Source organism: Thunnus thynnus, chromosome 11 (genome assembly GCF_963924715.1).
Source record: "Thunnus thynnus chromosome 11, fThuThy2.1, whole genome shotgun sequence".
Lineage (NCBI taxonomy): Eukaryota > Metazoa > Chordata > Actinopteri > Scombriformes > Scombridae > Thunnus > Thunnus thynnus.
In genome coordinates, this window is record NC_089527.1 from 20,794,438 (window position 1) to 20,808,475 (window position 14,038).

General features: G+C 44.4%; 1 protein-coding gene across 1 annotated transcript in view; it reads left to right on the forward strand.

The window, feature by feature from the left end:
* Positions 1-14,038, forward strand: part of igsf3 (immunoglobulin superfamily, member 3) — a 71,613-nt gene that overhangs the window by 47,808 nt on the left and 9,767 nt on the right. The window contains exons 5-6 of the mRNA XM_067603713.1: positions 1,763-2,170; positions 4,933-5,358. Coding sequence (XP_067459814.1) covers positions 1,763-2,170; positions 4,933-5,358 — 834 coding nt within the window. The remainder of the gene's footprint in view (positions 1-1,762; positions 2,171-4,932; positions 5,359-14,038) is intronic.

A 14,038-nucleotide genomic window follows, 5' to 3' on the forward strand; every position in this document is an offset into this window, starting at 1 on the left:
GGGTGAGAGTTGGTAACGGGGTGTGACATGGGTTAAAGTTGATGAGTCAGAGGCAGGCAGAGGTGACAGCAAAGGAAAAACAGAGATAAACACTTCTGACAAATCAGTATTGATGGATGAGTTTACCTTCAATGAGAAAAGGAGAGAGCGCTTACTTGCCACACTGAATCTTTAAAATACAGATAGAAAGGAAAAGAGCAAGGACTGATAAGAAAGAAAAAGGGGCATATTGTAGAAATGAGAAAATTTCCAGTTTTTAGTTAAAAAAAAAACATAGGAGGAAATTGTAAACATTTAAAAAATCTCTCTGCTAAAGGAAAGAATCTGTATGTATGTCCTTCACGTATCTCTTGAACCATTCATCCGATCGACACCACACTTGGCAGGTGTATGGTTGCAGACCCAAGGAAGTACAGTGTTGAATATGGTGCAATTTGGACACGCAATATGTTTAATATTAATAAACTCTGAATAAATTAGCAATCAGTGAGCCTCTCCACTCTGTGCAGGGGCAAGGCAGATCTTCAGGACCGAAAACACGCGAAAACACTGTCTACTAGTTTGTCTCATATGCTCCGAGGCCATGGAAATTGTGAGGCACCATTACAGACAAAGCACAGATGTTGTGAGCAAACATACCCTCTCAAATTTGAACTGAAGGCACAGACGATCTAAGAGCCCAATATGATCGATCTACTTTATTTTAGGATGCACATTATTTTATTTTTAAATGCAGCCCTTATTTTACTTGAAAGAACATTTATTTACTACTAGAGTACTTATTATTTATAACATCTGTGTATAATAGAATGTAAATGTTAAAGGAAAAGGGAAAGCGAGAGCTGTCCACAAACCTTTTAAGGTGAAGCAAGATGTAAGTGTCTACATTTCTACCAATCCTTTCTTCACGTCTCAGTGTGAAAAAGTGATAGAATACAATATGTTCTTAGGTTTGAGACCATTCAAATGAAGGATGGAAAAGAAGAAGAAACGGATGAAGGGTTTTCCCTTTGTTCATTTGAGTGTGATAGAAGTAAGAAGTGAATTTATTCCATATTCACAGAGAGCTTGTGCTTATTAGGAGGGCAGGCAAGCTGAGAGTGAAGCAGCAGAGCATGAGGGGAGAAAAGAAAGGGACCTTTAGCCACATCACCTAGAGACAGCAGCGCTGGCCTTGCAAGGCTAAGAGAGCTTTAGGGTCAACCGGAGCTTCATGATGTTTGATGGATGTTGAAGTGATGAGAGTTATGATAAAGCAGAAAAACCGAGCAAGAGGAGCCAGTAAAGACTTTTATCCTCCTCCACTTCTGAGGTGCCACTGAACCTTGTGATCTGAGCCTTCTTTCCTGTGCCCCCATGGACTTGGTCAACAAGCTACACTGGGTTCAGGCTGTCACTCAGAAGTGCCCGAGGCCAGCTACAACACAACGCTATCGTCCTCTCACATGGAACCTTTCATACATACACATACACACACACACACGAGCATGCAAACACACATGCACAGCACTTGTACAGGATTGTGTTATACTCCTGGGAACAGGCTCAGCGATATGTTTTATTGCCCCCGGCCTCCTGTACTCTCTGAATGTTTTAACACAGAAAGTGTTATTCTTGTTGTCTCTGGGAGTCAATGTGAGAAGAAGAGATTTTGACTAACTCTTTTCTAACTCCTTCTTCACCTGTTCTCATGTCTCCTATCTCAGATATATGCATGTCCAGCTCACCTCCATGTCTCTCTCTTGTTTTTCTTCCCTCTCAGAGAGCAACATCACAGTTTTGCTGTCCAGTAACTCCTCAGAGGTCCTAGAGGGCAACGTGATGCAGTTGACCTGCTCAGTACACTCTACTACAGGCCCCCTGTCTGTCGTCTGGCAGTGGATGGACAAGCAAGCGACTGGACCGGCCCAGGAGGTGGCCTCCGTGGATCGGGACGGCACTGTATGGCACAGCCCCAGCTACAGAGAGCGCTCCAGCTATGGGGAGATACGTGTGGAGAAGGTGCGCGCCGACACATTCTCTCTGTCCCTGTATAATGCCTTAGCTGGGGACGAGGGCCAATACCGCTGCACAGCTACCGAGTGGTTTCAGACCGTAACTGAAACAGGGCTAAACTGGGAGCAGATAGGAGAGAAGTCAGCCACCAAGACAATCACCGTCAAGACTGTTGGTGAGTTATTGCAGCACGATCTAACCCCAATATACTGTATGGTCTCTTATCTTCAAGTCAGTAAGGCATGTAAACTCTTATAAGACAGTGTGTCTCCATGCATGCACACCAAATGAAAGGGAGGCATATGGTTTGTGATTTGCTAAAGACTGATGAATGGCTCAGGCAGAACAGGCAGTCCACATAGTAGAATACACCATGGTTTATTCATGCACCGCCCTGGGGAAAGAGCTATTATGACACACACACACACTTACATACACACTCGCACACCACCTGCCACACGTCAAGAGCAGTACTTCAGTGACACTCATCATAAATGCGCGTACACACACACACACATACACACACACACACACACATATGGATTAGCCTGAATTATTAAAATGGAAATGCAGCTGCAATGTGTTTCACAGTCTGCGGGTCTCCTCTGTCAGTGCTGAGTTAAGCTGAACATCCTCGGTACAGGCTGAGGAAGCCACTGGAGCGGAGCAGTGAGGAGCTGGCTGGCCAGGAGCGCAGGGCTCAGTACACACACACACGCACACACACATACACATACACACAGAGCCAACGGATTAGTTCCCTGCAGCAGCACACAGCGGTGCTGCAGAGAAGAGATGTCAGTTTTTAAGTGGCCATTTGTTAAGTTCAGGCAACAACAGAAACATTAGTTTGAGGAACAAGGGACGCATTATGCAAATCAGGGAAAAGAAGTCCGAAGCTGCTTGTCTCTCCTCAGTTATACTCCTCGACATCTCCTCTCCCTTTCCTCCAAGTCTGTTGATCAAAGGATTTTCTAAATGTGCGCTGTTGTGTGACGGTCATTGTGTGTGTTTTACTTCATCTCAGATTTGTTTTGGTCTTTTGGTTTTCTTACTTCAGCTTCCAGCTGCAGTTTTATTGGAACTAAACCTGCCATGCAGATAGAGCCATTGCTCTTTTTTTGTGTTTTTTTTGTTCTTTTCTACAACTCTTGACATGCTTCAGATTGGTATCTACACTGACCTGTCCTCTGAGTGAACCAGTCTACAGGCTGAAGCTCGAGATATTATATATGATCACTTTGCCTTCGTTTAGTTCATAGCCTCCTCCTTAATGGAGTCCCTCTGCTTGGTGAGTAGACCTGGAGGGAGCGGGAGAGGGGTGTCCTTTGAGAACCTTGTGTTTTTGTTGCCACAGTGAATACAAAGGTGCTCGGTAGTGAGTCTTCCTTTCCAGCTGATTGGCTTAAGGGGCCCTCAGGGCGTCTGGGGTGGCAAGTGTGTGCAAGTGAGAAGCCCGTATACACACACACACACACACACACACACACACACACACACACACACACACAGAGAGAGAGAGAGGCCCAGACCCAATATATAGTAGACACACTTAGACACACTCTTAGACACACTCTCCCACTCAAATACACAGACTTACAGACTTGTACAGTGCTTGCATTCATGTCTATTCACATAAACAAAAAGACAGAAAAAAATGGATCGGTGTGAAATCCTCTTTTCCATCACAGAGGCAGGCAGACAGTGAGGGAAATGGATGGGTGGATGGATGGATGGATGGATGGATGGATGGATGGATGGATGGAAGGAAAGAATAGGAGCACAGGGAGATGAGAGATAGAGTGAGAGGGGAGAGTTATTGTCTCTTAGAGAATTATGGCCCCAGGCGGCTGTCCCAGCAGTAGCCAAGTCTGGACAGAAAGCCATTGATTACACACCCTGAAGGACACCGGGTATGATGGCTGTCAAAGAAAAAGAGGATGAGGGACGGAGAGAAAGCGACAGCGCTGTTGACAAGAACATAATGGGGAAATCTGCAAAGTCTCAAGGAAATAAATTATCTGATCTAGCAAAAATCAGACTTCAACATCTCCCCATTCCTCCTCCATCTTTCATCCTTTTTTAAATTTTTATCTGTATATAATCCTCTTTCTCATATTCGAGCTCAGTCAATCACATTCATTGAAATACCCCAAATTTGGCACAGCAGGACTAGGTTATTAAAGGACCAAGGAGAAAAGAGATTTTTCTTTATCTAGTCTATCTAGTCTTTCTCTCCCTTGTCTCCCTTGGTTTCCAGTGGAGGTGTATCTTAGCAATAATATATGAAGCTGGGTGAACGTTTTTAGCTTAATGAGGATAGTTTAGACTTGGCAAGGAGTTGGGCGTAGATCGAACATCGGCGCTTAGAGGAAATCTCTCCCGTGGGATTTCTTTGTTGCATCACCATTAATTTTGAAGCACAGTCTCACAGTCAAGCACACAAACTCATACTTACACACAAGCCCAAGGTAGTACATACAAACACATGCACAGACACATGCACAAGCTACAATAAATTACTTTCCTTAGGTGCCTTCACTTACTGTACATACTGCACTTGCCTTACTGATGGAGAAAAATGCTAGTGAAGATTAAGAGGTTCTTTTTGAGTATGTCAGCATGGGCCCAGTGCAGTTTCAGTAAATGCTGTCTGTATTTGTTCCAGCAGGGGTCTTTGTTCCCCTTGGTAGCCATGCTTAAAAGGAAACTTCTTTCCTGGAAGTGATTACAAACACCATATCAGTTTCTGAGGTTTCAGCTTTTAGAGAAAACACTCAATCATACACCCAGGCCCTGTAGTGCTGTTATTATTTATTATTATTACTGCTATTATGTATTTTATATTGTTAAAGTATGTTCTTTATTAGTCAAATGAAAAGACCGCCTCACATACTGTCCTCTTAACATCAACTCTCCTCTTTCTCCACCATCTAGAATCCTCCTTCATGGTGTCGGCCTCGTCACGGACGCCATCCGTAACATTCGGAGACTCCTTTGACCTCATATGCCTGGTCAAGCCCCGTCACAACCCTCGTGTCCCCGCCTCCGTCACCTGGCGCTTCATGCCGACTGGCACAGAAGCGGGCGACGAGAGCAAGGGAGAGTTCAAAGACCTGGTGACTTTCACCCGAGAGGGCACGCTGCGGTGGGGGGAGCAGTTGCTGGGATTGGGTACCCGCACCACTGTGGACCGTTCCCACTCCAACACAAACTTCCGGCTATCAGTGACACGGGCAGGGCGCCGTGAGGCTGGCAAGTACCAGTGCACCGCCGAACTGTGGAGGAAGAACTACAACAACAGCTGGAGCAGAGTAGCCAACCGCACTTCCAACCTGCTGGGCATCAGCGTCCTACAGCCAGGTAAAGCTGAATGGCGGCTCGCCAGGCAGGCACACACTTAATTGGAACAGACACAGACCAGCACACAAATAGGAATAAACACAGATACACACACACACACACACACACACACACACACACACACACACACATATATAGTGAATTCAGCAGAGCTTAGAAGATTTCTGCCTGCTCTAATTGCTCTTAGTCTCTGGTTTAGCTACTGTGTGTGTGGACGTGTGCGCATTTATGTGTGTACAGTATGGGGTGGAGTCTCCTAATGGAGCACAGTGAATGGATCGCTAAATAATAATAATAGACGGAAGCAAAGGACTGAGACAGAGAGAGTGAGAAAGCGTGATTAAGAGAGTGAGCGATCTGTCCTTGAACTTTTTTTTCTCTGCGGAGGCATTAAACTGTCTACACCACCCTCATTGGCCCCAAACACATACACAGAAAAACACATTCAGACATAGCCCAATTAGTGGCTAAACAACAAACACACACACATACGCACAAGCACACACTGACCCAATTTAGCCCAGTCTGGTATACCTTAACAGCATGATACTTCATTTATTCAGGTGAATGGGCCTGGAGGCAAATACTCATCCTGTTGATGAAAAAAACCACTGCTGTAGTCTGGCTTTCAAAGCAGTCCAGCAAAGCATTGTGGCACCTGGAGTACCACCATTGCATGGATTTGGTTGGAGGAATATGAGAAAGTAGTCAGCAATCACGCAGCATCATCTGAAATGCCAAATGTCAGTCTGTAATGTTATATTTGGGATCATGAGCATGCATGAATAGAGTGCATCTGCCTGCCCACAGGCCTCTTCCATGTTGAGGAGAGGATAAATAAGATGCTGTTCAAAAACATTATCTCACATGTGTAGACACATGTAGATTATAGACTCTCATTCCCCGCTGCTATTGATTCAGATACACACATGAATGCAAACCGATGTAAACAGGCACAGACATACAGAATCGAAGAGGTGCAGAGAGAGTGCTTTACTTGCTTGACTGACTGTGCTCTGACCTTAACCATTCACGTGGAACACACAGCGTCCACCAGCCCTTCAAGAGTTATTTGGAAATCGACTTATCATCATGAATGCTCGTTTACTTCCCTCCTATGTGTTTGTTTACTTTGTTTATCCTTCACCAGAAAAATCTGAGAACACACACACAAACATTTTGCAGGGAAGTAAATACCTGGTCCACCTCCCAATTCTCTTTTTCTAGCAGCTTCTCCATGACAAAGTGATCAGTTACCTTGGTAATGCCATCAGTAACCGTGACGATGTGATCAGTCGCCGTCTGAAAGCCAATCAGTAACTGTTACGGTGCGATCATTCTGTGTGTAAGGGCACTGTCTCGCAGGGGAAGGAGAGTGAGTAATTCCCTTATGTTATTAGTTGCCGAGGCCTGGCTCAGTCCCGGTCACGCTGTTGTTCGTCTTGTCCACCTATTTCGGTTGTGCAGCAGACCTTCATTTAAACTGATGATTCATTTGTCAGAATGCCGGATGTCTCTCTCTGCCTCATGTCGTCTCTTCTCCCATCTTCTGCTTTTTCCTTTCTGTTTTCCTAAATGTTAAACACTCCTGGCTAAATGAGCGGCTGGCATTTTCAGTCCCTCTCTCAAAAGAAGTGGGATAAAGGGGAGCGTGTGTAATGAGGTGTGAGCAAACACAGCATCTGACCAGATACATAATTGAGAGACTCTAAATCATGCTTCCAGAGGTACCTGCTCAATATGTATGAGCTGCCTCACCAGCATAGTGTATGCACATACATGTGTGCATGTCTAAATCTAAGTTTCTGCATGAATACCAGTGCAACCATGTTTCTTATGACATGCCTCTGAAAGCTTTCATATGCTTACCATGCATATATACAGGAGCCTACCTCAACCCTGATGACACAACAGCAGAACTGTTTCTCTCAGCTTTCTGATGGTCCATTACACCACAATCTTGTATTCAGGAGGAAGAAGGGTGTGTGTGCTTAACATAAAAAGGTTTTCAAATGCAAAATGATGCTCCTCATTAAATTATTGTGGAACTTCAAAAGCGGAGAGTGAAAACTAGCATCAGAAACAGTGCCCTTGATCTCCAACGTCCATGCATCTTAGATGGGCAGAAGCAAAAGTTGGATGTAGATAAAAGCTGGACCAAACCCACAACGAAGCCTGTCAGTGTGACGTTTGGTCAAACTAGTGAGGGGCCTATAGCCCAGGCCATGCCTACTTCCTGCTCCAGATTGCATTAGCAGCACAGCGCCTGTGTGCTAGTCCCCTGGGTCATATCAGAGGAGTTCACCCACCGTATCTGCACCGACCAACACACACACACACATTATTTTTATGTTCATTATGAGGGCAACCTTGTGCAGCATTTAGGCTTGAATTATCCACCATAGACATAGATGCAGGGGAGAAGCATTTAGCACAAGCAGGAGCACAAACACCATCAGGCTAATGTCTACACACACGCAGTACATGGATACACGCTGGGGGGGTTTACCTCCCAGAGCTAAAGTGTAATTATCTTTTGGTAGAACACGATTCAATATTAGCCCACACAGCAGAGGATCTCCACAAACACACTTTCAAAAAAAAGAAAAAAACCCATAAGCATATGGTATACAGTTCCACATACAGTGGCAGTAATATTAGATTTCACCTGATTGAGTTTTCTCTTTGTGTCTTTCTGAAATGCAATAATGGCAACACATGTTCAGCATGGCGGATCACCAGGGAAGCCTCTGTCTCTACGACACAATCTAATATCATCTACTCATAACTCATAAACTGCACACACACAAACACACACAAACACACACACACAAACACACTCTTCATCTCTTTTTACCACACAGACACACTAAAAAGTACACAAAACTAATTATGCTGAATCTTCCCTAATGGAACCGGAGTTTAGATTAATGGTGGTTTAGGGAGTTCAATACATTTTTCTCATCATTTGAGTGTGTGCATGTGCACATTTGTGCACGTGTGTCTGGCATGAGGAGTGGAATATTAAGACTTTCTGGTTATTGGTTGAGCTAGAACGATGGTGATGATGGGAGGTTGGTGGGGGGGGGGGGGTGTCCCACTTAGAGTTTTTCCTCATCTTTCCTCACACACCTACGCTTGCCTGGCTACCTTTCACTCACATGAGCAAAAACATCACAAGGCACAAGCTTCTTCTTCTACTCCTCTCTTGTTTTGCTCTCTTGTGGTTGCACTTTGAGTTAAAGGATATATGCCTCCCACTTTCCCCTACTTTATCTTGTCCTGGCTCATATCTCTGTGTCGCGCTCTCTCTCTAATAGTTCTTGAGGGTATCGTCCCATTTAATATGGGCTGGCACTAGCATATGCCTCATGTGCTCTCCTTTCATGCCAGTGAAGCACTTGCCACCCAGCTGTTATTGATAGTGTTGGCGTCACTGAAGTGATTGGAAATTCCTGCTTATCAAAGCATGGATAGGAGCTGTCTGTCTTCATTAAGGCCCAGCCTATCACCCTCATGTCCTCCTTTTCTTGCTGCCGCTCTATCTCTGTCTGTCTATTTTGTTCTCACTCTACCCATAAGTCTCTTTTAATGTCTTCTTTCCCCTTCACTCTCACTTAGCTGCATGTTTTCCTCCACGCACGCCCCCAGCTTCTTTCTCACTCTTGTGATTTTTAAATATTTTATAATTCCCTGCTTCCCTCCTCCTCCTCATAATTCTCTCTATTATGTTTACATTTTCCTTCAAATAGCTTCTTCACCATTGTCAGTATTTCATGAATAATAAGGATATGGCAGCTGTGCTTGTTTGCACATAATAGCAGATTTATCAGAGTGTTATTGTTGGTGACAGGGTTTGTAAACCTTTTCCGTGCCCTGTTTTTCTTTCAGATATAGTTTGGGTTTGCCCACAAGCTCACCTGAGGCTGCACTCTGCGTACCGGCTGCCTCTCCCACGTACAGTTTATATGTTGCATATACAAATCTAAATGCCGTCTTTCTGTCTGTTGCGCACACACACACACAGACATGCACATGAACACACAGGGTCATAATGAAGGTGACAAATGAAGAGCCTTTGAGGGGTGCACTGAAACAGAAAATAATTTCATAAAAGGTTTTTGATTAATCACGCCTGTTTCAGACATTCAAGGTCAAGCTCTTTCCCTTTGTCGTCTTCCCTCCTCACAAGAGCGAACCCTTGCGCTCTCTCACTCACGCACGCACACGGGCACATTTTTCTGTCAAATCCAATCCAGTCTGGGCCTCATTTCCTTGTTCGGCCAATCTGCAGACACAATGAGATTCTCTGTGTTGTGTCTCTCCATCTCTCTTAAGCACCTCTGTTTGTGTGTGTGTGTGTGTGTGCGCGCATATGCATGCTTGTGTGTCCTGCTGCTGCTGTAATTGAAGTCATAACTCAGAGCTAGCTACAGTGCTGCTGCTCCCCATGTAAATCAATAGCTAATAGTTGGAGCAAAGCAGGAAAGGCTCAAGAGTGCTGCCTCCTGAATACACACGCATACACATACACACACACACACATACACACACACCAGCTTCTTGCCTGCACTGACTCAATGACCACTGTTCACTGTGGTTTAATGAGCATAATGTGTTTTATGCTTATTGGCAGACCTCTTCCTAACACACACACACACACACACACACATGCACACAGGCGTATGGCTCAATCAGATATGTCTTTATGCTCTCCCCTCCCATTCCAGCTCTTTTCGGGTCATTAATCTCCCAGAGTTCCCCTGCCCTGACCCCGTGTGTCACCCCTCTCTTGTGCATCCGTTTTCCCATCGGGCCTGTCTACGTCCAGCAATCACTCTTTCAGACAGGCAGGCAGGAAGAGGGAAAGTGCAGTCAGTGCATCTGTGTGTTGGTACCAGTGGTGGAGAATAGAAATTATATTGTTGGAGGTTGCGTGTGTGTGTGTGTGTGTCTCTGTCTGGGTGTGTTCAAGGCTGCTGTTACGTGCAAAGATCCCTATAATTAGCCCGGTCTTAATGATATTGTAGGGGGAGTTGGAAAGGAGGAGGGATGAGGAGAGGTAATATCCCTCTGACACAATGGGATCATAGATACATCGCCATCATTAGCATAGAAATTAGTCTCCCAATTCGACATGGGAGCTACTTTTCAGTCAGGGGGAACCCCATCCCTCATTGCTTGTGTCTAGCATCCTGCTCTCATCTGTGACAGAGTTCCAGATGGGCCGGAGGGATGGAGCATTGTGTGTGTGTGTGTGTGTGTGTGTTTGTGTATGAAGTGCAAGGGGTTGGCGAGGAGCAGCAAGCCAAAGTGAGCTGTTCTGCAGGGGATCAGGAAGGCGTCTAAGCCCTCCGTCCTGACATGCTCGGGGTCCTGGCCGTGGATTAGCCCTGGGCTGTGCTAATGCTAATGCTAAAGGAGGAGCAGGCAGCCATTAAGACTATAAGTCCTTTGGAGTGGAGCTGGAGAGACTGCCTGCTGCTTTCCAAAATCCCCGCAGGAGCATGTTCTCACTTTCTGTCTTTTACATCTCTCTCATCTTTCCCAGGCTCTCTCCCACCCTCTGTACACTCACTCTCACTCCTCCGCTCTCCGTTGGTAGGTGCGTGTGAATATCTGTTCAGTTTGGTGATATATCCCTTAACTATCCTACTTTTCTCTCATCCTGTATTTTAAAGTATCTCATCCCTCTCTCCCTGCCTGCCTCTCTGCTTTTATTCATCCCTCTCATCTCTTCATGTCTCTTTCTCTATGTCTCTTGCCCTCCTTCAACTAAGTGGAAGCATTACATCCCTGGCCCAGTAGATAGGTTGTCAGTTCAGTGGTCATTAAGAACATATTAGATTATATTTAAAAAGAGTCAAAATGTTAGGCAGAGACCCACCAGCACCTCTGGTGAGGCACTTCATTTAGGTCTCATTAATATTCATGAACCCACAGGTGAGGCTGCTGAATATTCAAGTTAGTGTCAGGTGATTAGACAGAATGTGATCAAGAGAGACAGAAATCATGGTAACACAGAGGGGAGGAAAGGTGATGATTGGTCAAAACAAAGAGTGCCAAGAAAGGGGAGAGATGAGAGTTAAGCGCAAGGGTGAGGCAGACATTTCAACCCTAATGTTTAGAGCCTGTCTCGTATTAAAAGACTTCACCTGGAGCAAAGGCATGAAAGAGAGATGGAAAATGAATTGAATTTCCTCTCCAAGAATAAAGGATAACACTCTTTGATTTTAGAATCTCAGGCTGTATTCTCCTCCTCTGAACACTTGGCCGGACAGTTTCTGAGCTCCTTTGAAGTTATCCTAAACATTTTTTACTAGCGTGTGTGTGCAAGCAGTGGTAAGCGTGCGTTGATATGCCACAGTAGCATCCTTAGCTGTGCACTTCTCCTCCCCCCCCAGACTCAAAGATGTTTTCATCTGCTTCGTTGCTCAACCTCATAAACAACAGTTGTGTGGTGCAGCTTTTGGGGTTTGGGTGTACTTTGGGTGCTATTTTTCTTCCTCTACTGAAAAGGAAAAAAAGACAACTTGATCTCAACTCTCCAGTTTTGTGTTGCTATTCAACAAGATAATTTGGGCGTTTGAGAAGCAGAGATAAGGGTTCAATGAGCCAATTAGTGACTGTACTGCGTGTAGATTTGTGTGTGTGTTTGTGTACACTGTAATGACAGTTTCAGAATGTATGTTCAAGGTTAACTTCAAAGTTATAATGAGCTTCTATCTCCTACCTGAGAAAAAATAGACACAAAATGCACACAGGCACACAGTTTTTTGCCTCTTGAAAAAATGAGAACCACTTTCACTCCCATACACTGAGGCCAAGTTTGACTGGCACAAGAACTAATGCAGAGCAGTGATAACAAATGTTTCCAATCATAGATTTTTCTCTTACTTTGTGAATTTGACCCTCGAGGCTCATTAAAGAAACACAGTAGCGAAGAACGTGATCACACTTAAAAATAGGTATTGCTTTGCCATCACACAAGAACTACTCTTACTGTTTAGGGAAAGCGCATACAGTAGCTACATGATGAGCAGCCTCGTTAACAATCTGTGAATGAACTGACGACCTATGCGGGGTCTATATCCACAACATAATGAATCTGCCCTTAACAATACCACATACGCAAACACACTGCATGCTGTATGTACATCTTATAGAATTTTTAGCCTCTTTCCTACTGCTTGCGTCAGCGGACGCATTGATGTAACTGGTGGTACGGTAGGATGGCTACAGCTCAAGGAAGAAACCTCGCTCTCTGTGGGAGTGGACACGTGTCAGATGATGTGACAGGCTGGTCTGTGAAGTCGCTGTTCTCAACTGTGACATTTCACAGCAAGAGTATTCTGGAGGGAGCGGAGACTTAAAGGCTGTTTTGGGACGGAAAAGACAGTATTTTTCTTCCCCTTATTACTCTTCCGCCTTTCTGCCCATTGTGCCTCCATTTTATTTGTCTTCCTGTCTTTGCTTGAGTGAGTGGTAATTTATAATGATGTTACTTAATAGGGCTTGAATAATTAGCCTATTTTATCTTTAAAAAGGCATTTCTGTAAACACTGATGTACGGCAACAGGCTTTCAGCCTCCAGTGTTTTTTCTCCTGGCTGCGGATTCAAACTTCAAATGGGAACGTCAGAGAATTGCTTTGTCCTGTGCCAATCCAATCCTGCATGGTTCCACTTCAGGAGGTTCTGCGGTAATTCTCCTGCAAAAAAAAATGATTGCCAGGATTCCGCAGGGCTCGGCAGTAATTCTTGATGGTGAGATTGTCAGGCTTCCTACCAAGTCTCTGGTGGGTACCGAGGCAACGATGATGACTAATTTGAGATGCTAGCTCGAAATGCCGTTGCACAGTAGGGTGGTCTGGCAATGCCTTGTAGCCACGCATCTTTTGAATGTGTACATATTGTATGTACAATGCAGATATGCAGGATTACAAACAGCGATCGCTTGAGCACGCTCACCAATCTGTGGATAAGGGTGAAGCTTTTTGGGCAGATGGCTGTGACCCTAGGCAGTCAATCAGTCAGTCAGACATAGCAAAGCTTAGCGTGAGCTAGCAGGGTACATGAAATGTGAAATGAGGGAGTTGTTTAAGAACGCAACAGAAGCACAGAGAAAAAATGGGAATGCAGAGTTTCATATGGGGTCAGATTAGTCAGTAAATCCATCAGAAAACAAGATTTTACAGGACAAATATGTGTTTGTATGTCAAGTTATTAGAAAAACCTGAATATTTCAAATGTATATTCCTGATTAGGGCTGGGTATTATCTGAAATTCTTAATGCAGATACAATACCTGAGTCTCTGTACCACTATCAAATACTGATATGTATTTTACGTACTTGTAAACATACAGTTTTTCTACAAAACCCTTTTTAGCACTAGAGCACCCCTTGACGTTTTTTCAGTTGTACACTACTATGTTTGAATGAAATATTCATGTCCCAAAGTCTGCCTTTTTCTAAAATAATGTTGTGTAGCAGCCCCCTATCGTTAAAAGAAGATGGTGAAGATGAATCCAAATTAAAAGCGTAGGCATTTATACCTATAACCGCCACCGGGTAAAATTTACCCATATATGAAATGCATTTATTTCCACACGGTTTATGTTTTAACATTGTGAGTTGCTAGGCAACGGCATTCGTTGGAGAGTGTGATCTGATAACTACGT